Source organism: Balearica regulorum, chromosome 3, assembly GCF_011004875.1.
Source record: "Balearica regulorum gibbericeps isolate bBalReg1 chromosome 3, bBalReg1.pri, whole genome shotgun sequence".
Lineage (NCBI taxonomy): Eukaryota > Metazoa > Chordata > Aves > Gruiformes > Gruidae > Balearica > Balearica regulorum.
In genome coordinates, this window is record NC_046186.1 from 2772242 (window position 1) to 2799441 (window position 27200).

At 42.5% G+C, this 27200-nt stretch overlaps 1 protein-coding gene across 2 annotated transcripts in view; it reads right to left on the bottom strand.

Annotated features, from left to right (window-relative positions):
- Positions 1-315: 315 nt before the first annotated feature.
- The window catches only part of KIF13B (kinesin family member 13B), a 130863-nt gene continuing 103978 nt past the window's right edge, over positions 316-27200 (bottom strand). For both annotated transcript variants that reach the window (XM_075750370.1, XM_075750369.1), the window contains 5 exons: positions 20945-21062; positions 19820-19953; positions 10662-10724; positions 8100-9120; positions 316-5475 (listed from right to left, as the gene is read on the bottom strand). In XM_075750370.1, coding sequence (XP_075606485.1) covers positions 5183-5475; positions 8100-9120; positions 10662-10724; positions 19820-19953; positions 20945-21062 — 1629 coding nt within the window. In that variant the 3' untranslated portion in view covers positions 316-5182. The remainder of the gene's footprint in view (positions 5476-8099; positions 9121-10661; positions 10725-19819; positions 19954-20944; positions 21063-27200) is intronic.

Sequence of the window (27200 nt, forward strand, 5' to 3'; positions counted from 1 at the left end):
TCCATCTGCTTTTATTTAGTGTAACGGTAGGGAACGTGAGCGTTAAGCCAAGCCTTCCCCTGGCTCGGCGTAGCTCCGTGGACCCGTGGTCTGAGACAGGGGTTCCACACCTCAGTGGCTGTAGCAAAGGAGGATGGAGGGAAGGTAAAGCCGTGGGCTTGGGCACGACGACGGAAGGTCCCTAAATTGCAGGTAAGAGGGCAAAAGCCTTGTCTGGCAGAGATCTCAGCACCCCGGAGTGATGCTGCTCCAGCCCGGGGCTGCGAATGCGTCTAAGCATTTTGGTGACAGGAACAGGATTAACAAAGCGCAGACTTACAGGCTCTAAAGAAGATGTTTATTCAGGTACTGCAGGCTGCGTTGCATGTATGATACAATATTACAGTAATTTAGTATTGTACAGAAATAATTAAAAACTTTACAGCTCATTACAAAGTATCTTTGGATTTTAGCTCATTTAAAGGACACGGATCGACGAGTAATACCACAGGGTAAATAGCCACTCGTTATATACAGACCCACGACATTTACAGAAATCAACAGAAAGACGAGCTGGAAGAGGCTCTCCCAAGACACGGCGGGGAGGAGCGGCACCGAAGACAAGGCTGGCTGGAGGGAGGCGGGAAGGCGCTGGCTCACGCTCTGCCGCTTATTGCTCGGAGCGCGGCTCCTCTATCAGCTTCAGAATCAGTTTGGCAGGGGAAAGCGAGGGGGAGAGCAGCCGCCGCCTCCTCCCCAACAAAAGCACGGCTCCTCTGGAGCGGGGAAGGCCGGCGAAGGGGAAATGGCTCCAGGCATCCCTCCCGCTCGCTGGGGTTAAGGAGCCCCAGCCCACGTCCCCGCTCTCTCCGCTGCGGCGTTCGGATGCCAGAGCCAGGCCGTGCCAGGAGACTCCGCCGCCGGCTGAACCCAGCCGAGCCGGGGGCTCGCAGCAGACAGCGGCAGCCGAGCCTTACTCGGGGGTGAAAATCTGACGGTGGTTTAGGAGGAAGGCGGAGAGTGCAGAAACCAAAGATGGATAAAGGAGATCTAGGAACAAGACACTTATCTGTGACCCCAGCTCAAGAGTATTTTGTAGTGTGACCAGTCTGCACCTTGTCGTGACCTTCCTCCCGTACGGGGTGGGCAGGCTGGAGGCCGGTACGAAATCCGGCCCCTTGCCACCTCAGGGATAAGGCACTGCGAACCCCAAACTTCTTTTGTGCAAAGAACTGGCAGTACCAGCGTAAGGACAACACAAAGCATCAACACAGAAAAGACTCTGCAACGGCTCCACGACAGTGCAAACGGGTCTGTACAACACCCAAGCTCGTTTCGGACAGGTTTTCATGACTGACGGGCAGGAGCGAGGGGGGGTTCTTGGTTTGTAGGAGAGCAAAGAGGTGTTGACCATCCCACCTCACGGGGAGCTTCGACTGCTGACAAAACTGTCATCTTAAGGACTCGGGTGGTATTATCACGCAGAACTCATTTCTATTAGTTTTCCTCAACTAAACTACATCATTAAACAGGAAAGAGCCAAGGCCCTTGAACTGGAAAGGTATTATTTTGGACATAGAGATCAAAAGACCATGAGAGAGCTGAACATAAGACAGAAAAAAGTCTTGGCTTGGTTTGAGAAAACCCAAAAAAGTTCCTCAAAAAAAACCATCATCCTCTTGGCTGACTCGGAGCAAACGACACGACGCTTCAGACCCCGGTGCGGAGGAAGGGACCTGCAGAGCCGCTCACGGGTTCAGACCGACACGTTTCCTACCCACCAACACGATTTTCTACGCCCAGAATCCGAGGCCCGTCCACGGCTCAGGGATACAGAAAGCAAGCTTGCGCCACCGAGCAGACACAGGACACGAGACACTCGCTACAAATGACAGTTCCTGCATTAAATATTCTTCTTCCCTGTATAAAGTGCATGAAAATCTTGGAAAATATGCATAGCTATTAACACACCAGCCTCAGCTGCGGGGCAGTTCCAGTTAAGAGAACCTCCTCCTTTATGCTGAGAGTAGAGTTTTTCTGATGTCATCAACAACCACCACCAAGTATTACCTTCATTACGGTTTTCAACTGTTTTCTGGTTAGTTGGCTTGGCTGGTGCAAAGGAACAGATGGCTTTGAGAAGAGGGATGGGCACTCACTGTGCCAAAATCTTGGAAAATATCTTTAGAAGAAATCTCACATGCCCAGGAAAGCTGGGGTGAGCAGGAGGGAATCGGAGAAGTCCTCTAAGAATGTCCTCACGGCCGGGTTGGACTTGTTTGGTTTTCTGGAGCTTGCGCGGCATTGGGGTGATTCAGTTAGGATGGCTTCGTTTTGGGGGCAGGCGTCAGGGTGGGATTTGAGGACAGTTAGTTTCAAAAGTCAAACGAGACGGTAAAACCCAAGAGCTACGAGTAAAATCCTCCCTCCGCCAAAGTCAACCAGGTGCTGTGTTAACAGAGCCACTTCGTCACGCTAATCATCCACTGAAGTTTCAAAACATACCAGCCATATTTCAGATGTTTGCGTCCCGGACAATTTAGGTTAGAGGAGGCATCGAGTACGTTCTGTTCAAACTGGGTTTCGTACCCCTCTAAACATGCACAGCACGGTTTTGTAACACGACCAAGGGCGGGTGGAAGAGGAAATCTACCCCGTACCAGTCGCTTGCAGCCTCCGACCACGTGCTCCAGATGTGCAAACACTGAAATACGTCCTTACGCGGTCAGAGCTGTAGTACAAACACGGCCAGAGGAATTTATAGTGGGTAGCGTAAACAGTGAACTATTAACCCAACCGCCTTCGGCTTGACCCTTTCGCTCCTGCGACTTTGATACCTTTACATCAGTCCCGCAGAATTCCAGGCTTCAGAGACAGCGGTGCGAGAAAAGAGGCTTCAAAAGGACTTGGACAGGTTCTTCCCTTCATATCTCCCCCAAAGGGGCCACCTAGCAAACATTAAGAAATTTTAAAGATATCCCTAAATCCAGTAAACGAAATGCTGAGACTAAAACAACAACTATGGGTTCGGGGGCTGTTTCACATCAGCTAACTTCCTGCAGCACATCAGAACAAAGTGCAATTAGAAAAACGGTAAAGATGGATTTTAGAAAACTTACAAGGCAGTTTAAGAGGCATCATATTAATTAGCGGGTGGTCTTTCATCAGCGAGACTCGTCATACCCCAAAACGAAACGTCGTTTTGTTGCATGAGTCGGGTCTATAAAAACAGTTACAATTTTAAAAACCAGGATTTTAGCGTCTGAATTCTTCACTACTAAATTTCTCCCATCGTCTCGGCCTGAATGGACAGGAGCTTCGTGCAAAGGAAAAGGAGGAAAAACTGTACACTAAAAATATCTTTAAAAGCTGGTCTGTACATTTTATATTAAGATTTCTTTATGAAAATTTAGGGAACACTGAAACTAGTTACACAAAGCTGAAAGGATACACGAATCCCTGGCAGTACTACGCATGCTGCATTGTGACCCATCCCACTTATTTCTGCTACAAATTAGTTTCTATTTTAATTTTATTCCTTCTGCATAAGTGATATTAATTACAGTAAATCAGCATAATTATCTCCTTCGCTAAGCATCCCTATCTCCTTTGATGACAATGTATCTTTCCCTTGGACCTCTGAACCAGATGGCTAAGGCACTTAGATACCAACGTGCAGCACGGGCAGCGACTAGATACGTATTAAAGTTTAATCATTAATTTAGCATCCTAAATATTCCCCACGTAGATAAAACATCTATTGCTCAAGCTGTCCAATCCTCCCGTGACGACTAAACAAGACATAAACAGTTCAGAATATAAAAGTCTGTGGCTTTTCTTGATTTGTTAGAAAATGAGCGTGTGTACGGCGATATGTGCGCATGTATAGATACACACACGTACAGTAATACATCATTTGCGCCACCGGCAGTTAAAAACTAGCAAGGGTTACCAAAAATAAAATCAAGTTTTATAAAAGCTAGCCCAAACCTCCCACTTTCAAGAGAGAGATTAGTTTTGGGGACGACTCTCGTTCGGCCGGGTTTGCTTTCGCTTGCTGCTGGGGCGGTTCGGCTGGCGACGGAGGCACCTCCTCTTTGGATCGACGCTCGGTATGGCGCTAGTGGAGCTCCTCTGTGCAACGTCAGGCGGTGGATGATTGTAAAGCGCAAACGTTTCATATTTTTAAAACAATAAATAAAAATAAATAGACTGGATTCATCCCGTTACAAGGATAGCGACCCTCTGCTTTGCGTAACTGGTAAAAGACCTAAGTGTCTCCAAAGGCTGGGTGGGAACATGGAAGCACCGAAGTGCTGACATCTCCGCAAACATCGCCTTGGCCCACAGGGCAGAACCACCAAGAAGAAGGTCCTGCCACTTTGGGGCAAGCGAGAAGAGGGGATCCTGTTATGGTGAGAGCGCATGTTAAATGGATTAGACAGCAAATTTGCTCAACTCCCCTCTTTCCTAAAAAGAAGGGATCAAAAATATTACAGAGCAGGTCACGCGTTTTCTCCCATTCCCAACAAATCAGCTGGAAAGATTGTGTTGATTTCCACAGAAGGAGAGAGGGACAACAGGACAGTAATCAAAGCGGGCACTGGTCACAGAACCAAAGAGCTGTTGCTTTTTTAAATAAAGGAGTTGTTGGGGGTTATTTCCAAATAAAGTTTTATGTTCGCTTCTCTGCCTCTCTGGAATCATTATAACCTTGCCCTTTCACCATGTATTACGTGATATGGACACAGCTCTTGGGAAATTATAAAAGAACTGTTATTTCGGGGAGGTTTTTTTGGGGATTGCCAGTCACACAGAGAGAAGCATCAGTGCATGGGTAGTATTTTGTAGCTATTGGAAAGCCATGCCATCATTTGAACAATTTATGCGTCTCTCCCTTCTCTGAAAGGTGGAAGAGAACAGAGTTTACATTACACCCACCCACCGCCACGAGCTTTCACCGCCTGCCATCAGTCATACCCTGAAGCGTCACAATTTGTAACAGGAAACAAAGGACGTAGATCCAGCACCATGACAAGGCGAGGAATTAACATGTCAATCACCCAAAGCAGAGAAAAAAAACCCCCTTCATTAGTGTTTGCCACAAACTAGAAGTCCACATGGTTGGTTTAGCTTCCCGAAGCTAGAAGACCTGCTCCCCTGGTTGTGTTGCACGGCGTTTGCTGTGGTAGGTAGGGCTGTCTCAGTTTGCCCAGGATTTCCTGTTCTCCACGTTTTTCTGGCTCTTCTCCGGTCGCAGCGTGGATCCTCCTTCTGATTTCGCCAGGGCTGTGAGCGAAGCCAGGTTGGAGGCTGACCCGGAGAAGTTCCCACTCTTCCTGTTCTCAGCGGCGGCTCCTCCTTGCAACCTCAATCCGGTGCTCCGCCGCCTTGCTGGTCCCGTGGCCTTTTTAACTCTGCCTGGTTTCACAAGCAATCCGTAGCCTGGGTTGCATCTGAAATACTGCTTCCCTCCAATCGAGCCATCATTCTTACCTTTGACAAGGAGAGAAAGAAAGATGATAGACACAATGGCTTTTATTGTGTGCATACAGAGTGCTACTAGGACACTGGAAGAAGAAAGCAAGAAGGAAATGCTGAGATGGAAGACAACTGTTCCCTATAAATACACGGTGAGCACCCAGGAGGAGAGAGTACTATGGGCACTAGAGCACAAAGCCAAACTGAAGATCGATACACACTTATTGATATAAAGAGAAATCTTCCAACTGCCAGAGGAGTAGAGAAGTGGGAGTAGCTTTCCCACAAGAGTGAAGATTAAAAAAACCCTCACCATCACCTGGTTTTGTATCTGAACCTGATAAAATTATAAGATTAGAGGAAGCAGCTGCTTGTGACAGCAGAAGGCTGGACTTGATTCAGGTGGCTCCCAGCTGCGGGCTTGTGCTCCAGTGACACCAGTACGCTTCACTGCCGAACACCAGCAAAGCCACTGCACGGAGACAGTTACTCTGAATGGGACACTCCACCTTGTTCTTCCTCCCCGCCTGCTATTCAGGGGAATTCTTTCATTTCACCAAAAGTGCTCAATAATCGGTTCAGCAATAGATGCATTAGCAAGCTATCAGGAAGGAAAGAAGGAAAAAAGAGATTTAAAAGAGCTTTTGGACTGCTTTCTGAGTTGGTGAGAGTCTGACGTTGAGAAGAGTTACTGTTTCCATGTCATAAAACACGCCATCCATTTCTTTACGGTGACGCTATTGAGATCTTTCTGTTTCTCCCTTTAGAGCATTGAAAAGTCTCACGAACACTCTTCTGGGTACTGGGACAGAAACCGCTCCCATCTGTAAAGGGAACGCCAAATGACACAACAGCTCTTTAAATGACACAAGGTCACCGCTTTTGTTTTACGGGTGTTTCCTTCTCTCTACCATGTTGGGTGCGATATACCCTCACGTGGCCAAGGACTTGGACTTCTAGCCCCGTTTGTAGTGCGACAAAGCTACACGTTTGTGACCGTATTTCCCAAGTGAAGCTCCAGATGTGTTAGAAGCCAGTCATGCTCCAACAAATCAGGGACTTAATCCTTCTTGAAACAGAAGGGAGAAAAAAATATCCAGTAACATCAGCAGTTGAGTCCTCAACAGACTAAAAATCTGGTAGCCATTCGACTCTTTCACGGACGGTGAAGCTGATGCTTACTGGGTGTGTGCAAACAGCCCAAGAGAATTAGCACTGTGGACCAGAGCAGCCAGACAGGGAGGGAAGGTGACTTTCCAAAACTGAAATGAGTCTGTAAATAGCTATTTTCATTTACTTTTTAAAAATAAGGCATGAATTCAGGACTGAGAGTCGGGTCTACAAGTTTCAAAGGGATCAGAGATACAGTTTGCTTTCCAGGATGGCAAACTCCAGACAGTTTTCTGTAACCAGCTGAAAACACACCATCCAGTTTAGCTTTTATGAGCACACCATGTGCAGGGAAGATAACTGCTCATTTAATGGGAGCTCTGGATCCTTGACACAGTATTTATCTTGGTGAACGGCTCCAATCCCAGGGAAGCGTGCAGCAGAGAGGAGCGTGGGCAACTCCCAGGGACGTGCTGATTCACCAAACAGAGCCTGCACTGCAGATTTGGAATGCTACTGCTCAGTTCAAAGGATTTAAATAAGGAGCTTTACGTGCACTTGGTAAACCAAACCCTCTTACTATCAAAGGCAGCGGTATCGACTGCTTGTCTCTTGAATTTTCCACTAGCACGCCCTGTTTTCCCCCCAGTCCTGCCTAATCTTGGAGAAAACGAGTGCCATAAAAGTGGACATGAACCTGCAGAGGAAAGGAGTTATGAAGCCTGGGGCTCCAGCAGAGAACAAACACCAGCCATCATCTTTCTTTCATCTCCCTCACTTTAAAGGGCCTGTGCTGAAGTCACTGTTTTTTCCGCATCATGCTACAGCGGCACATACGAACAGAGCCTCCCCAGGAACAGCACCCTGGTTTCCAAAAAACTGAAGTATTGGAGCCTAAATTCTGGGAAGTCTACAGTTGTACAGGGAAGAGTCGGACAGGAATGAGAAATGAGAAGCTGAAAGAAATCTTAAATCATCTGTATGTCCCGGCAGTCAATGTGTGCTTTTTTCCTACTGGTTTTCTCATATATATAGGCACACACACAAATTGTCTTTTGTAATTTTACAGCTTATTTTAAAATAGCTTCTGAGAGACTAGGTAACCTGTTAAGAGACTGTACATCTCATTTAGCCTAAATATTCTTTTGCCCATTTGAAACTCCTGTTGCGCTTTGGACACCCTTACGGAAGTCCAGAAGATAACTCTTTGGACACAAGGCGCATCTCTTTCAACTACATACTTACTGAGTCGCAGTGTAAAAACAACCCTGATTCCTATCTCCATTGTAAGAAGCCAATGAAATAACTGAGAAAGGACACAATTCAGCCAGTGGTCACTCAGACTAGGTTTACAAATGCAGGCTGGAAAAAAAAAGATTACAGCAGAGAAAGCTCTTCTATATTTCCCTTCTCAATCTGTACCCAACAAAGGCTAATGAACCCCCACCTCGACAAAAAGCAGCATTAAAATCAACACTGCAAATTCTCACATGCTGCCTGCTTTGCACTCAGTCTAGAGCATATTTTACCTGAAGGTAAATCCAGTTCGACACCAACCCATGTTCCCTCTTGAAAGTCTGTGGGCCCAATATATCTAACGGTGCCCGTCTTACTTGCACCAACTGTGACATACTCCCCTTCTTTCAGCCACTCGGGAATTTCATTGGCATCTTCGGAGTCAGAAATCACCTCCAGTTTTTCTTCCGCCATCTCTGATCCATTATGGTTCAGTCTACGGGCAGCGGACGTGCTCTTTAGTTCTTGCTGCTCTTCTGTGTTTAGCGAACACGTGGGATCTGTCTCCAGCATACTTGTAAAGGACTTCAGTTCCGATGTCTTGACTTTCTGGATTTTGAAGGGGGAGGCTGCAATGCTGGGCTGGGACAAGTGGTCAGGATGAATCTGTGGTTTGGGAAATCCCAGTTCTGAAGATGCAGAAGCCGTTTCTTTTTTCCTAGCTTGCCCTGCTGACTCCATTGATTGTTTGGCTAACAACTCCTTCTTTGGAGTGGAGGTAGAAAGAAAGGTTTTTGCATCAGTGGCCACAGAGGCATCATTTGCCTGCTCACTTGGAGTCACAGGAGATGTCCAAGATTTTGATTTCAAAGCATCATTTCCATTTATTTCAGTGCTGTCTTTAGGCCTTGCATGAGCACTTGGAAGGCTGAAGGTGGGTAGACTCTCTCTCTTAGTACCGAGACAGCTTTCTGAAGAACTGTCCGAGTGCCCTGGCATGTCAGAAGAAGAGACCTGAGCCACAGCGGGAGCTGGGAAGTCACTCGCTGCAGACATTTGACCTCCTGGTTGAGCCACAGCATCACTTCCCGCTGCAAGGGCTTCCGAGAGGGTGGCAGTCGAGACACTGTGAGAAAAATACCCACTGGAGGCTTCGCTCAGAGGACTTGGAGGTCCTTCCTGGGAGTCCTGCGCCTGGGTGTCTCCTGCGGGCTGCTGCAAAGGCACTTTTGGCATCTTTTCCAGACTCTTGTCCGCCTCGGATGTCTGTGCTGCAGTTTCAAATGGCTGTTTCCCTACTTCCTCTTGGTTAATCTGAAACAGAAGAGGATAGGGACCGTGGAGCTCTGTTATCCAAAATATCTGGGCTTAAAAGGATGGATACGAGGTCTCTGGGAAGTACTAAGGCCTTCAGCTTATCTAAAACCCTGTGTAGCTGCAACCTCCACAAGATGGAAGCTGATCCCAAGTCAGCTTTGCAAACCTGGTAGGATTGTCAGCTCATTTCTTCCATTAATAAGAAAAGTGTCGACCAAAAGAAATACGTTCCCCAATATTTACTGAAAAATTATTTATATTACAGGAATGGTCGTTTGCTGTTTGAATAGCAGGATTTATATGAAATGTGAAACAGCCATGATCTGTAAGTCTCTCTCAGTTATTTGGCTTAACTCTCAGGATTGATAAATCATCCCTCTCCAACTAAACTGTCATTTATGTCCCCGTTTCCAAATGCCATTCCCACCTCAACGCCGCCAGCACCACACACTTTCAGAGTATGAAATTAACTGCACTTCGTGAGATTAACAGCCCATTTTTGTGATGTATGTCTTGGCTGTAAAGTTTACTAAATCTGATAGATCAATATCTTTTGCCAGCACATGTACTCTAAAAGATTAGGATGTCTCTAAATCTCTTTGGGAGGGAGGAGGCTGCTGATATGAAGGGGAAAAAGAGTGGTTGGAGGACGGCAGATTTGTACATATCCTGTCTTAACTCTCAGGTGGACATTTTTGTTTACTGTTCAAAATTTTGTGGTTTATCCCATCTAGTGGTTAAGTGTCTCAAACGACAGGATTTTCACCTTACTCTGAAGTGCCTTTTCCACTGGAAACGTAAGCGGTATTTGAAGAAAGAGGGATTTGATTCAATTACGGGAATTTCAGAATGAAAGGCTAGCTTGCTATTGCTAAGTGAAATGTAATAAAGAAAAGTTTTTTGAAATATATCTGTGGATTAAAGACATATTTTTGCTTTTCTATGGAGAGGATGGTGTACACGTGGACTCTGGAGCTCTGCTCTTTCTTTGGGTTTTCCCTTTTAAGCGTTCAGATAAGACCCATTTTGCTAAGACAATAAAAGCACAGTGGGAGAAAGCTGATTTGCTATTCAGAAGACTGAAGTTCTGCTGAACTGTGGGAGATCATAGGGTCTATTTTCTCTCCAGCTTAGCAAGAGCCTTTTTTTCACGCCGATATCATGAATTGGCTTGAAATGTAAAATTGAGAATTAAGCTCGACACTCAGAATAACAGACACGTTCTGTTTATAGAAAGCGTCACAGCCTAGCAATTTGCCTTTTAAAGCAGAAAAACAGCTAAATTTTAGCTAGTCAACTGCTAATGCAATCATAACCAGGCTTTCAAATATAAAAATGCAACCAGTGATATAAGGGGGAGATTTTACCAGGACCTAAGAAAACACAGCAACACACACTGCATTTCATTGTCTCACAGTGAAGCAACAGTAGAAGTGGAACAGGTTTTAAGTAGCTCACCCAGCAGTTGTTCTTGCCACCCCTGGTTTCCAGGCACGTGAATATGAAAATGGTAACATCAGACCCTGGGACAGGCTTACCTGTTTTGCCTTTGCAGCGCTGACATCAATACTGGCAGACTGAACCATAATTCGTGGGACCGGCTGCAGGAACGAAAACAGCATCATTCACTTACAGGATGAAATAGTGTCAAACTGGTGAACATTAAAACTTATATTTGGAATTTTGGAATCACAAACAAACCTTTGTCACAAAAGGATGGAGCACTGCTATTTTATTGCCTTCTGATGACATGCTCTGAAGGGGTAAAAGCCTTGGCCAAGGCATCCCTGATTTTAACACATGAGCATTAACAAATTCACAGTGTACGAAGTTTTCTTTTATGCAGTCGGTCAAAGCCAGACCACTGAGCAACCAGATGACAGAGAGATCTGAGGTCACACTGGTCTGGCTAATGAAATCCTCAGCTTCAGTCCCTCTCCAAAACACTTTCGCCATTCTGCAGTGTCTCAATTCAGTTTAGGTATTAGCACTGTTCACTTTAACTCAAAGTGGAAGCCAGAAACAAGATCTGTGCATCCTCTTTTCAAAGAGGGCATCACCACTGCCTGCTAGCGCGAAGGCTACAGGTGCCATTTGCTAATCCCAACATACTGGTCCTGTGCCAGGAGAACCACGTCGGAGTTGCAACTGTATCTCTTCCTTTATAGCATGGGACTTGATATGAAGGCATTGACAATAAATGTCCCTCATTTGCTCCGTATTCAGGTTTTTATGTTAAAGATTTAAAATAATCACTCTCCTAAGACTGTAACAGCAAATTGTGACACTTGACTATAAATCTTTGGCTAAGCTGTCAACGTGGGCTGTCGTGCACTGTTGACGCAGGAGTGAAAGGGACCACCAGTTCAAAGGAGAACCTTGGGAAAAGCAAGCATGAAGAACAGGAGAGAGCGGAAAAAGGTAGAAACATCTCTCTCAAGCACTGTTAAATAATGTCCGGCAAGCACAGGTTCATACTTTCAAGGAAAGAGCTCTTTAAGGGGGACATATTATACAATTATTTTTTTTCCTTTTTTTTTTTTCTCCTCCAGGGGACTTGAGAACTCCTTCTGTAGAAATACACAGGCAGTGCTCATCTCCAAGACAGCTATTTCCAGAATTCCACAATCTGTTTAAAGAACTGAAACTTTCCATCTGAAGAGCAAGGTACTCTTCTCTTGCATCCTTTCTAAGTACAGTAAAGCAGGAATATGACTAATCCTGTCTCAAAAATAAACAACCACGGGAGGACAAGAACAGCTATTATTTATCTAGAGACTGCCAGGCATTTAAAAAAAAGTGGTTGTTCAAGGTAATTAAAAAAAAAAAAAGAGAGAGACAAAAGATGGACAAAAAACCCAACAGCTTTACAGTGGATCAAAATAACTTCTTGTAAAGACATTAAAGCTCCAGTTCAATAAAAGAAAGCAGAAGAGAGGGGATTTGCTTGTCTTTAAACCTACTAATTGCAAGTACACCGGTGAAGTGGGGTTCAGAGCAAACTGGCTCTATTCCAGGCGCACAAAGTATTAGCATTTTGAGCTCCTTACTATGACATCCACTCCAGGAAGCAGAGGGGGACCCAAATCAGAACAAATCAATGAAGCCTAAAAATAAACACAGCTTTAGGGCTCATGATGCAGTGGTTTTCAGACACCTCGTACTCCCAGAACTTCAGCTTCCTTTGGAATAAAGCGGCAATCTTCTACAGCAAAAGTATTAACCTGAAAGCAACTGTAGTACTGGCTTGTGACCGAGTCCAGAGACAGCTCAGAGCAATGAGGTGCAGTGAGTACTCTGACTCGTCCTAAGTATTAACTCAGACACGCAAGGATAACTGGATTCTCATAACGGTCAAGTGTTTCACTTTAACAAAGACTAGAGAAGAGAGGGATTAACTGTCTTATGAGAAAACCCTGCAAAATTTAGGTTTAATAGAGGCTTATCACGGTGTTAGAGGGAGCAGAGTATTTGGCAGAACACTTATTCTCTTCAACCACCTTTGAACCATGGGTTGGTCCACCCTGGGAGTGCAAAGCCAAGCAATTAAATACCACCTTTTAATGAAAAAAGTATCTGTAGTCACAAGGCATTAGGGCTAATCCCTAGGCAGGCACTTACACAGCACTTTAAACCTTTTGCAGAGGTGCAGCTGAACTTCAGCGAGAAGCCAAGACTCTTGAATTCAAATTATCCTAGTTAAATATCTCCATGGTCCAACGCTAAAAGCATTGCATTTTGGCATCTCTGAAAGGCTGTGTGAAGGAAAAACACTGTCCTTGTTGCTTCCACGCTACTGTGTGTGATCCGATACAGCAGCAGAAACAGCCTTTTTCAGCAAACCTTGTATCAGGAGCTAAAGCCAGCTCCAGGCTCTCGCACTGGCACCGTAACACAACTTGATCTTCTTGCCCCATTTTCTCCCAGAATACGAGCCACCTCTGGGAAGTGGTCTGAGGTCTAGCGTTATTATCCAGAGATAGGCACTCAACATTGGAATAAGTATTTAAAGATATGTCTGAGTTCCTTTGATTTTCTTTCTCTCCCCTTAAAACAAATGAAGAACAGAAGAAAGTGTTCCTTTTTTTTATCTCTCAAAAACCTTCATCTTGCAGCATGTAACTCCATGAAATCTAGAAATCCAGTTGATAGCAAATAGCAAAAGAAATAAACCCGTTACACTTTAACCATTCCCCATCAAGTTCTCCTCCTGAAAGGATGACAAATCTCAAACCTACAATAACTTTGCCAAGCAATGTTTAGAAAAACATGGAGAGAAAATCAATTATGAGAAGTGGCACTTGCCCAGCTTTGGTGTTGACAAGAAACAGATGGGCAGAAACACCCCCACTGGGGTAGCCAGGGTACTAAAAGCTTTGTTACGAAACGTAGTCAAGTTACTTGGGGGGGGGGGGGGGAATACTGAAAGCAATGTGTTTGTCTGTGAAGACAGTTACTGGATGAAAAATATTTCTGATTCAAGAGCCAAATTCTGTCATTAAACGTTTGTAGATAGCGACTGCTAAACTAGACATCTATATTTACCCAATGGCAAAACATGACCCTTTTACAGTGATAATTGTTGGCACAATTTCTTCAACCAAGCTGACAAAATATGGAGTAAGAGAGAACATGAAAGCAACTCACTTTAAAGCTTCTCTGAATCTTTGTAGAACAAAAATTGTCTTTTTCTCAAGAGCTGCTACTCTGTGCCGTGAGTTTATGAGGATTTCTACGAGTGCGTGTTTTCTGGTCAGATGGGAGGTCAGTCTGCACATACTCTGAGGTGACCAAAAGCCATGTAGTTACTAGTGAGTAGCATCATCTGGAGACAACCTGCTATGTTGGTAAGCTCAAACAGGAAAAGCGAACGTGTCTCACCCTGCTTACACAGGCACCAAAATCAATCCACAATGAACTCTTTCACACATATATTACATATATATAATGGCAACCTCTTCAATGAGCTCAGAAAAAACACGCTTGGTATTTCAATGTCATTACACGTTTTATAAAATGCCTCTGACAACGAGGACTGATGACTTCAGTACAAAGCCTCTTGACTTCACGCCACTGGATGAAAATCATTCAACGTTAACACCCCGTATGCAGAAAGTTCAGCGGCAGTTAACAGAACAGACTGGGCCAGCGCATACAAGAATTATCCTCCAAGCTCCAGAAATGGTCTAGTCAAGGTTATAGCTGATGCGATCCTGAAAGGGCATTATCAGAAAACTTCCACCGCTCTCATCTATGCTTTCCCATCCGCAGATAGGAATGACTGAGCTCAAGGACTGTCACACTGGCGGTATTACGTTCACATCACCATTTAAAAGCAGCTATTGGAAACTTCTGCAGCAAGGCATAACAGTCGCTTCATTAAATGTAGATTTGAATCAGTTTTGAGCACTCGGGATAAAATACTTTCACAAGATGGACAGGGCAATGCAGTAAGAATTCTGAATCCCCTAGTACCTAGCCAAAAAAGTTGAATCATTTTAAAAAGGTCCCTCATTTTAAAAATGTCCCTCCCCAACAATTCTCCTCTCTGCCCTCAATTTTAAAATAATTTTCAAGTAATTAATCATTCAAATTTAAGATCTCCTGCATACCAAAAGGAGATCTGAAACCCAGTACAAGTTTGTTTGTTGTTTTTTTGGTGTGTGTTTGTCGTCGTCTTTAAAGACATTTAAATATTAACCCAAACAAACCCCTCTTTTTCCACCTTCCATATGTGGAACATTCAGTCTGTAATAAGACTTTTGAATTCCACATTTCTAATATACTTCATGCAAAATTAACCATACCGTTTTCTATGCAGTTAAATTACTTCATTCCTAGGTCCGGGCAGATTAAAAGGGTAATTCATAACCATTTTCAAGTTCGTTCACAAAGAAGTTTCAGCGGTTTGCTCTAAGAACTTTAAAAGCCAGTTTTCCATACTCATTCTCATTAAAAACTATTTGTATGAGGACGATAGCGAAAACTGAACTCAGAAAGAAATCAAAATACCAACAACTCAGTCACAAGAACTAGACACATATGAGAGCTCAGCTGGCCACAGAGGATCTGTTGAGCTATGCTGATTATAGCATCCAAACGATTCTTTATTTGAAACTCTGAAAAAAGCTTTCGAGATTTTAAAGAAGGTTCTCTGAGGCCACATTATTTACATTTGATTAAGGAATGTCAGTTCTAGCAATTATACTATGCACCATGCGCATCCATGAAACTGTTATTTTTTAATGCACTGCCAGAAAAAGGCTTTTGTCTATTTAGATAGCTTTTCATTAACTGCATTTCACTATTTTTTAAGATTAATTACTATGTCTGCATCAGAAGGTGAAAGGGAAAAAAAATGGAGAGCTGCCCTCTCTATGTGTCACATCTCTGCATTTCTATACCACAAACCAAAAATGAATTACATTAGCACACAGAAATTCAAAGAGTTTTTATTATTTTTTTCAAGATAGCTGTGACTCAAGATCTCTCATTTAAGCCACGTGCTAACAAAAAGACAGTTGAGCATCCAACAAGGTTCTCGAGTATGAAGGTGACCAAAATCCACTTACCAAATTGGTCAGAGGAATCTGCTTCTGCCACAGCAATGTCAAAAAACAGAAACTGAAATTTAATATGTACATTTTTAATGTCAGCACCCAATGATGCCCTAAAATGTAATTATACGGGCAGTTCCTGGAGATCAACAGGGTCATAAGGTAAAGAACAGTAATTCTGCTCGGTGCACACTACGAAAGCCTCAGCACGTTAATAAAAAAGACGAGCTTCAAGAGCATGTACGTAATATAATTAAGCACAGATAGATAAAACTCTGATTCTCCATCCACCTGCATATTTTACACAAGTATTTTAAACTTTTCCCCGTCAGCAATAAGGGTTGGCAAGGCTTTAAATCTTGCCTACTGCGGTACTAAGCTTTTTAAAGAATAGCCTAGGAAAATAAAAAGCAATTCCAGCAATCCAAAAAGGTTTAAACTGTTGGCTTTTTTTATTTACAGACTACTGGCAATTAATTTAAAGGCATCGGATAATGGAGAAAATAGGCATTTTCTAGCTTAAAAGTATATAAACAGCTTCATCAGAAACCAATCTTTTAGGTACATAAACAGCTTCATCGGAAGCCGTTCTGCTAGTTACATAAAGAATCCTATTATGCCAAATTAATTCAATCTAACTAATTAGAGAGCAGGAAGTTCTTTCAATTATTTTATGTGCTGTCTGAGAAACACACTTGAATACGAAAGCAGATTTCATTAATTGCGGTTCATTATTCTCCAGATTAGTTACTAAACTTGCATCAGAAGGTCAAAGACAGCAATTTTGTTAGCTGCCACCACCTTGACTGGAATGTACTCTGCATTTCTGAATCTCAGGCAACCACTGACTATAAACAAAAACAGCATGGGAAAAGACCATTTTGTTAAGATAACTTTTGTATGTGCTCGCTTACTTTGAGGTTAAAGCCTAAGCAACGGCATATGATCGAAAGAAAAAGCTGCTAAAATAAAAAAAAAAAAGGTATATTCAGAACGAGTGATCAGAATTTCATCTCCTGTTTACTCACACAGAATCAGAGATTCGGTAACACATCCACTCGGAGAGCTGCTTGGTCATGATGAACTTAACTTCAGCTGGAAAAAGGTTAAGTACTGCTCCTTGGAAATGATGCTCAAAAGCACTAAAATCAACTTAGCTGTAAGACCCGGCTTGCAAGGCGCAACAAAAGAAATGCTTTCTGCTGAGATGTACAGCCATCTAACCCTGATAGTTTAACATATCGGAGATCTAATACAACAGCTGGGCCAGCCATCTAGTTGAAGATGGTTCACCAGCATTTTTCCAGAATGGGTTTTAATGACATTAGATAATTAAGTACTCTCAAATAATGTAACAGATATATACTGAAAAGGGAGTTTGACAAAAACTTTGGAAATTCTCTTTCATGTAGTTGTTTGATGAACCAGGAGAAAGTAATAAACTGATCCACTTAGCTTTTTGGTGTTTATGTTCAAAAACTTGTTACTACCTATCTGCTCGTTTGCTTTTAGCCACGAAAGGATGATTTAGGTGTTTCTATTTGCTTTGTATAGCATTCCTTTAGTCCTTTCTATTCCTCAACCTACCTCTCCCAATTTATTGTTCACGCCAACAGAAGTCCATCAGTTCCCAGTTCGGGGTCAGATTTTCTTTTGCAATTACAGCCAAAAAGTCATTTTAGCTTCACCACCTCCTTACACTTTTTGTAGTTTACCAGCTACTCTCACCTTGCACGTTCATTTATGTCTGCTGCCACTGTGTATCAAAGTTTCATTCTTCCACAGAACTAAGATGCATTGTTCTCTATTTTCTGAGACTCAGAAATATAATTTTTTGTGTCCTCTCCATTGCGTAGCTTACTAGGGTTATGCAAGAATTACTAGCTTGCTGTCTCACTCTGGCAGGTTAGCGATAAGGTGTTAAAGCTGACTGTCAAACAGTGACCCCCCGTAGCAGCCCCATCATCCACCGAGCACAACAGCCATTCATCACCGCCACCATTTAAATTCTTCTGGCCACATTTGCATCATCAGGCCATTATAAAGAAACAGCAAGAAAGATTACGAGACATAATATTTATGATCTTGAAGCCAGTCTCACTACAACAGCACGTATTTATTTTTTGTGCTGCACAGAAGAAGCTATAGCTAATTCTGTAGCAGTCCCTTCAATTTTTGCTCTCTCTTCCACGCACTGTGATTGCTAACAGAAGTGAAGAAGCTCTGTTTCCTTACTGATAGGGCCGCAAAGAATATCTATACACCTCTCAAGCCAGTGAGGTGTATTTGTAATACAAGTGACTTGTTCTATTACAAAACTAAAAGTAGCAAATAATTTTAAGTTTTCGTTTTATTATACAGATCCAGTGGCCATGGGAAAACTTGGGTTGCTCTCCAATGCAACCACGCATTAAAACATCACACACTCCCGTTTATATATCAGCTTTTGTTTTTCAGAAAACAAAGCAGAAATAGCATTTTCCCTCCTAGTAAAAATTGTTGCGAGCATGAACTGATTACTTGAGTTTCCATAGCAATCCATAATATAAATTAAAATCTCTGTAAATAGATGTCTCTGTAGTTTAAAAACTGCTTTCAGGATAAAGAATACAAGACCCATCTTGAGCAGTAGGAAGGAGTGGGAACAGGTGGTTAGACTAGAGGCAGGAAATTAGGCCTCGCTTCTAAGCTCAGCTCTCATTGATTCAGTAAGAATTCAAGAAGTAGTGAAAGGCTCTCACTGCAATTGGAAAGAGCATCTATTTGCATGTTTTGATATCCGAATACCCTTAAGAAAGCCAGTGTCTTAATTTTAATTCTCTAAATTTCATAGATGAGTATGGTTATATGATTCCAGTCTCAACACTAAGGCTGTTGTAAGAAAAAGGCAACGTGAAAACGTAAAGCATTAAATCAGGTAAGATTTGGGAGTAAAATTGGCTCCTTTTATTGCTTTCTAGAGAATAAAACCACAGTCAAACTAAAAATATTTTGAATCTGCCTTACTTTTATTTGTGCTAGGTCTGTCATAAGTTACTTTCAAAAATATTTAAGTGTTAGTGGATTTATTTTTAGTCTATTTATTTATTTGATATTTAACTGTACTTCTACAATGACAACACCACTTCCTGTAATCCTCAGACATTCTTATAAAGGCAAGTTTAGTTCTAGCAAACAACGGAACAGAATGCCTGGATCCAATCACAAAAAATAGTTGATTGAGGATTTGGGGATTTGTTTTGCTTTGGTTTTAGAAAGATATCCTTTGCAACATTTGTCTGCATGTGAAGAGGTATGGAAAGGTCCAAGTTAATGGGTAACATGCTTCCAGAACTCCAGACGAGTGAACCAGACAACAGCAGAGTGGATGGTTAACAAACACGGACAGAATGGACTGCCACAAACTTTAACAACTGAGATCTGGCTCCAGATTTATCTTCGTAGCAGTTTTTTTAAATCTTCCAGACTTACACTCTACAGAACTACTCCTTTATAAATAAACTACAGACTCTCAAATAAAGGAGAAAATATTACTTATAATGAGATTTTGTATTTCATCTGTTTTCTTTAACAGGCAGTAGTGTTTTCTAGTCTGCTTGACCATGCACTAGCTGCTGCTCAGAGCACAGAAGCCACATCTGAGGCAGGTGGAGTTTTGCAGGACAGCATCCAAAAAAACCATAAATGCTTCTCTGACACATGGAATAGAGAAGAGAATGAAGAGAGCAACTGTCCAAAATACACAGCAGGTGATGGTAAAAGGTAACATGAGCTGGAGCAAGGGGCAGGGAGAACGGTGTATGAAATAACGAATTAAAAATAGAATTACATTTTCTACTTGGCAATACACAAACAACACTAAGTGCACTTCATAAATTTTACTATTGTTGCTGCAAGTAGTATTATCATAAATCACGCTGGTAGTGTACTTGGCACTTTTAAAAAGCCAAGTGGGCTGAGTGTATCAATAAGTTTAAACAGCTCCACTATCTCTGGACAGAATGGAGGGGAAATGCATCACAAGGCTTTACTATGACTAAAAGCTTGGTTTGCACTGCAGCAACACGTAAAGCAGCACTTTGCCAGAAAGTCTAACAGCACTCACCAATATTACTGCATAGCCGATTTAATTTTTTTACCTGTTGTGCAAGAGGAGAGGTCTGTCTGCCCTTTTTCTCATCTCTAATAGGAAAGAGAGACTTCAACAGCTTTGGCATTTGAGGCACAAAGGACTTTACAGGATTCAGATAGGAAGCAGCAAGGCTACCAATCCCTGTTGGAAGAATTAAAAAATGAGAACAATTATGCTTTGGGGAAAGGACAAGAAAAAAAAACCCCAACTCAAACCCCTCTAAAAATATTACAAAACTATTATCAATTTAGTCTAAGATGACATCTCCAGCAGTCAAAGCATTATCCAACGAAAAGCATTGAGTGCTTGCTCCTCCCTTGAAAGGGACACATGAATTCGGGTAGGTCCTAATATCTGTGTCCCCGGTATACAGTAAATTTTTTTCATTGCATGGTGTGAAAAAACTTGTTGTTTGCAATTGGAAATACAAAATGCTTTATAACTTGCAGAAGCGGGGGGGGGGGGGGGGGGGGGGGGGGGGAAGAAACAAAATTGAAAAGGGATGTCCATACAGCACACAATTTTAGAGACAATTACAAAACTTACTAGAAATAAAAGATGAGAAGATCCAAGTTAAGAAAAAAAAAGTTAGGGGGCATTCAACTCTCCTTAGTCACACTGCCATTATTTTCTACACCACTCCCCTTGAGAAAACCTAGTCAGACATACAAAACATCACTACTATACATCTCTGCGCTCTCAGTTACACATTAGGCACATCAGCTGCAAAATAATCCATCCAATGCCAGTGTTGCTTATTTTCTAAACCCTGAGCAGCCTTACTGTCTTTGCTGGTTTACTCACGTAACAAATAGCGCTTTCTGAGACCAGCTAACTTCTGGCTTTAGAAATTGAGCTCCTGAGATAAGACTGCATCTTCAGACAACTTTAACCACGTGGCATTTAGCAGAACTAGTACCAGAGTTAAAGGAAAGGCTAGTTGGAATAAACTGGAGTCTGAGTAGCTTTGTCACAACTGCTAAATATTCACATAGAGGGAACTCCATGAACATTGCTCTGGAAAAGTTTCTGTGCATCTCTGAAAGCAGCTCAGCTTTATCTGACGTTCAGGAGTTGAGGTGACTTCACTCCATTTTTAGGCAAGTCGTCTTAGCTTTCGGAAAGCCCTTACCCGGATCAGGAGAGTGGTTTTGCTGTCGAGAGTCCGGCAGAGAGGTACGAGATGGACTAATGCCTCTACTGGAATTTGTGGCACCTTGGGATACATCTTGCTGACTCTCCCATCGGCCCTAGGGGAAAAAAAAGAAAAAAGGTTGTGTTTTTCAAAGCTAGCACACCAGGAAGAATACAGCAATCCTTGCATACCGTGCCAGCCTGCACAGCCCCTTTGCAAAGTTCAGAATGCAGGGCGCTCAGGAAAGACCCGTCCCCAGAGGCACTTTAAGTTAAACACCCAGTCCTGCAAAGATAAGCACCCTCAGCATCAAGGCACAGAAAAAGTCCACTTAGAGATTTTGAAGCTGTATTTCATTCAATTGTGCAGCTGTGTTTTGCAAGTGGAGTACATTACAACCAGGTGAAAATAAAATAGTACTGTCTGCCCAAAACTCCTGAATATTTTGCGTATCTAGTCCGGAAGCATTCCTGAGTGAAGTCTGGATGTAGAGTGTCAGAGGGAAGGGGTGAGGACAGACAGAGCTCTAAACAAGAAAAGAAATAGGATCTTAGACCTAAAAGCTGGACGTTAGTGCCTGGGGCCAGAGAACGGATGAGCCGATCAGATCAAGAGGAAGCAACTGTAGTACTGCAATTTTTCTAACAGCCTGGAAAAGAGAGAGATGGAATACACAACAACAAGCTGCGGATACCAGGAGCCAAGAAAAAGATTAAGTAAAAACAAGTTAGAGTTTTGGCATGGTTCGTGAAGATGACACACGGTGATTTTCAGACCTGTGAGAGCCTGAGTGTAGATGAGGTGGGAAGAAGCGGTGACTGAGAAGGCAGTAGGGCCATCTGCCTTCCCAAGGCCCCAGGGTTCTCTAGTTGGGTTTTCACATGGATCCCAAGAGAGGTACACACCGTTCTGCACGTGGGGTGCGATTTTGCTCGCTTTTACAAAGGTCCACTGTGGTTTTGCAGCTTTTATCTCAACCTTATGGGTCAGAGACTGCCCCAATGACAAAGTCTCTTGGCTAACAGTCTCCAAGCTAGTACTTCCCACCAGTGCACGAGTGTCAAGAATCTATGTGGCCAAATCGGTTTTTCCTAACTTTATCATCTTGATATGTAAAACAGTTTACAGATTTGTCTGCAATGATTACATTAAGTGACTGGCCAGAGGGTGTCTCTGCTGAAAGTTTCATGTGGATACAGGACAGTGTATTGCTTCACCAAACGGAGCACCACGTTAGATGTGCAGAGCTGACAGGTAGGCACTGAAATCCACCTGGTTGTCCTGCACTCTTCTGACACGGGCACACTCGCAATGCCTGTCAGAGCGGTCTCAATGTCTTGTGGAAAAGCGTTGTCCTGATCAGGTAGCAGAGTGCCCTCGGGACTACAAGCTTGCAAAGCTTCACCTTTCCAGAAACAGAGGTTGCAAAGGCAGGATGGTGCAGCCAAACCTATATAAACTGAAGTCTGATCCCACTTCTGGTAAAGAGTTATGCTATGATTAGTACAATAACTGTACTCGTCTGGATTATATTGTATCTGAATCTTGCTTGTTCTTTTAAAAGACATAACAGAAAGAGAACTACTTTCACAACAAGATGGTACAGTGAAGATACTACAAAGGAGTCACAAGGGATGGACAGACCTGCTACATCCCAGATGACAAGTTTTATCTATTTTTTTCCAGGGGGAAGAAGGGGAAATGTGTCTTTTCAAGAAGCTTCACGCTGTTGGATGCAAGGAAATAATCCGACCTTGAACAGAAAAATGACAGGCAGCTAAACTAATCTTAACTGTAACTTGAAGTCATGAATGTTTCACAAATAATAAATAAGCCAGGATAGGAGGAATAGATTTCTCCAATGGGCTGAAGGTCACACTGAGCAGCCCAGAGCAAAAATCGTTTCCATTTGGATCTATAAGCTAGTCCCACAGAAGCCCTCCTGCTTTGAATAGCAAGTAACTTGTACTTTGGCAGAGCAGCACCCATCTTCAGACCTCTACTAGCTAACCTCTGCATTGTTAGATGTAGAGACAAGAGGTGCGGTTCCTGTGAAGTAACATTTGAGATACCTAAAGACTAATGGATGTCTGAGTTGACTGGAGGCAGCCATCCTGAATGTCAAAACCGATGCAACCCAGGCTGGGACTAGCAGTAATATCAGGGGTTTGTTTAGTCTTGTATATTTGAGGACTTTGGTGTTTAAGCCCTTCTTGAAAGCTTCCTGCTCTATCAGCACGGATGACAGAGCTGTTCTACCCATACCTTAAGCCCCCAACTTAAACATTATCTTTGACCTGCAACTCATTTATGTCTTACACACATCAAAAAGTCATGCCTGTGTCTGGGAAATTCCACAAAATGCTTCTATGAAACAGTCTTTCCTATTCCACTCCCCAGAAACTCTTGTTCAGGCTTTTGCTGTCTTGGGTTTCAACTACTGCAGGTTTCTTTCGGGTGGCCTTGTCGCACGCAGTCTTGACCCACTTATATCCATCCAAAATACTGCTTCAGACTGCTCTCTTATCCTGCCATTTTGATCATTTCACATGCTGCAGCAGACACTGAAAGCCAGCATGGAAACAGCCAACGACTTCAGTCTATGGTCAAACTGTCTTCCCCTTCAGGATGTGAAACGTTTCCTGAAGTCTCCTCTTCTGGCTCCCACTGACAGGTTAGTGTGCAGGAGGAGTCAAAACATGAGAAAAGAGTTCATACACTCTCCAGATGGGGAAAATATCTCAGTGTAATTCAGTATTTTTTGGATGCACTAGCTCAGTGGTGCTGAAGAAGTTTAAAAGAAAATAAAAATAGAAGACTATTTGGTGGGAAGTAGTCACAAGATTGACACAATCTCAAAATACTGTTTGGTTTTGTTGCCTTCTGGTCTGGTCTGCCATCAGCCCAGTAGATGTTGGCGTTAGGTTAAGAAAAAGAGCTAAGGAAGAGTGCAAAGCATCTGAAGGCTGCTTTTTTGGAGGACATAACAAAGGTTGATTAGTGTTGCTTTTGGATCTTAGGATAATGATCCACTTAAAGACAAATGGATAAAGGTGACATGTCTTAATAATTTGTATCTATAGGCCAAGTGTAAGTGCTTCTGGAGACCACAGAGACATAAGAAACAGAAAGACTATTACGGGAAAGTTTTCTAGTTTACTAGAACAGTGATTCAATGTAGGTAAGGAGCAACTGAATCATTTTATGAATCACAATTTGTTGAGTCAGAAGTGCCCTTCATTGACTGTTCGAACAAAAATAATTTCAGGCAAGTATCTTGACTTTCTAGACCTGTTTGGAGAATGATGGAAAAAAAAAGGAGTAGGTAAGAAACAGTGCAAAACATTTTCAGAATATTCATCTTGTACAGAAAGAATAGCAACATTTAGTGACTTTTCCTTAGGAAAAGCCTTTTTTTGTAGGATCTTTAGGAAATTTTGCTTCAGCCTTGATATAATGGATGACTACATTTTCTACGTAATTTTAAATATTTTGCCAGGTTAAACAAAATGAAGGTCCTGAGAACAGGAATGCGCACTTCAGAAAAGGATTGGTCTGGCCATATACTTAAGGCATGCTGGGTTTCTAAATAACACTTGCTTTGGAGAGAGCAGAAAGACCATCATTTTAGACTGAAGGTCAGATTTGTTAGGGGTAAAGTGAGCCTCAACTCTGAGATGACAGCAAACCATTAAAAAGTAGGTAAATCAGGGGAACAGGTGGAGTAACATTTGCAAAAGAAAATACTGGAGACAACTGAAAGGCTCAACTGTTGTGCGAAGAATCTGCAGAGGCAAAAGACAGTTCATGAATGATTGATTTGACTAAGCTGGATTGAAAGATAACCCATCTCCATCTCATTAAAAGAAAAAAAAAGAATTATTAACTATATTAACTTGTTGAAGTTCCCAAGTTTCAGATATGCATGTTATACAGCACTCTCACATGATTGCTTTGTGCATTCACTAACTGAAACACTTAAACTTTAAGTCTAGAAATTGGAGTATTATTTAAGTATTATTTAAGTGCTGTGAATCTTTCCTCTATCAAGAAGGGTGATGAGAGAAAGGAAGGAAGCTTGTAAATCATTTGCCCAGAGGAGCCATCATTTCATGAATACATTTGGTCCCTGCCAAGTGACCAAACAGAGGTCAAGTGACTTAATTTAACAAATCAAAAATAGCCACTAGAAGAATGCATGTCCCTTAAAATATTTTGATACAGAGCTGTTTAGAAAGTGTTTTATTTCTAGAATACTTTTTCCTTTTTCTCCTCTGCCTTCCCTTCTTTCACACATCCTCCACAAAAAACACCAGGGAATTTATATCAGGTCAGCACCGACATGCACAAAATCTTTAGAGCAAATATGGGAGATCACTACCTAAGTCATCTGCAGGCTTTACCTGACAACAATTCTTTTCTTGAAGTTGACAGACCATTAAAATGCTGCCACTGGGTAAGAGAAATGAATGGTTCTTGTGTTTTATTATTTTAGAAGTTCAGAAAAGGCTTAGGAAAAGGTGACCATGTAGCACTTAAATATAAGCATACAACTGGGACAAAAGGCACTTGTTCTCATGAACAGCAAGGTTATTCAAATCGATCTACATGGTACCAATTTGGTGAAAAAACTCTGGTTCCCAGTAAAACCTGAAGGTTAAGTGGCACAATCATGTCTTACTTGGCTTTTGAACTGCAAACTACTGGACCTTCGGGAAAGGAAGGATGACTGCCAAAGGGGTTGTTGCGCATTCAGGTTGTTCAGCCTGGAGAAGAGAAGGCTCCAGGGAGACCTTAGAGCCCCTTCCAGTCCCTAAAGGGGCTACAGGAAAGCTGGAGAGGGACTGGTGACAAGGACAAGGGGGAATGGCCTGAAGCTGAAGGAGGGAGGATTTAGATTAGATATTAGGAAGAAATGTTTTACAATGATGGTTTACAGGTTTCCCAGAGAGCTGGTAGATGCCCCATCCCTGGAAACATTCAAGGTCAGGTTGGATGGGGCTTTGGGCAACCTGATCTAGTTGAAGATGTCCCTGCTCATGGCAGAGGGTTAGACTAGATGAGCTCTAAAGGTCCCTTCCCACCCAAACCATCCTGTGATTCTATGAAAGACAGAACGGCTATTGTGCAAAGATATTTTAAGAACAGCTCAAGAAATTTTTCATCAGTATGTGATTATAGTCTGAAGAAGACCTGTAAAACAAGTCAGAGGTGTCTTCCTTCCTTTGTGCATCTGTGCATCCAGTTTAAGTCAACTGAATTTTTAAACTGCCAACGCAAACACCCTGGAATGTAAAAATCCAGCTCCGTATCTTATATCACCACTAAGACTCTACTCCTGCATCACCTGACATGTGCTGATGTGCAAGATGAAATAAAACTCATCTCACTCTCCCGTAACCATATCTGGAGAGATAACAGGAGTAAAAATTGGCTTCTTCTCACTTAAGCAAGAAGATAGAACTGAGACCAAATGCAGTCCTGTTAACACAATATGAAACATCTGTAAGATTGTATTCTGAAGTAAATTTAGAAGGCACCTCCTTGCCTTCTCAGCCAGTTAAGTAGCTTAATCTTATGAGTTATTATTAAAAAACAAATCCCAATGGTGACTTAAATATTTCACATGAATGCATATCTCAGTGTGCGAGTCATCCTGCTCTTTGGAAGCTCTCTGTGGTGTCAGTACACAGAGACATTCTTCAATGTTTTTTCAGGATGTGCCAAACCCACACCGCTGCTCCAGTCCTGGAGAAAGACTTTTCTAGCTCTTCATGGGGGTGTGACGTTTGTAGTAAAGAAGATTCAACTATGGCTAGAAGATGAATCTGGGTCCTAATTCTGGACACTTCCAGTCTGCCTGTTTTATTTGCACCAACACCATCTTCACTTCTTGTTCTAACTTGTTTAATATTCTTGTTTACAGGGGAATGAGTCCTGGCTATTCACAGTGCTGAAGAATGAAGCACAGCCCACATTCATAACATTACCAGTATGAATGGTGCTTTACATACAGGAATGAGACTCAAGAGCCCTTTCCGCAAAGCTAAAAATCCATGGTAAAGACAGCAGGAATGCAAGGAATAATAATGTTAAAATTAGAGAGAAAAATGAATGGAATAAAAGTTAAGGAGAGGAATATTCTGAAATGGCAGGGGGGGTTGGAACTAGAAGATCCTTTCCAACCCAAACCATTCAGTGATTCTAAATGTGTTGAAGGCTTCCGCTAATATTAAAATATGCAGGCTTGACA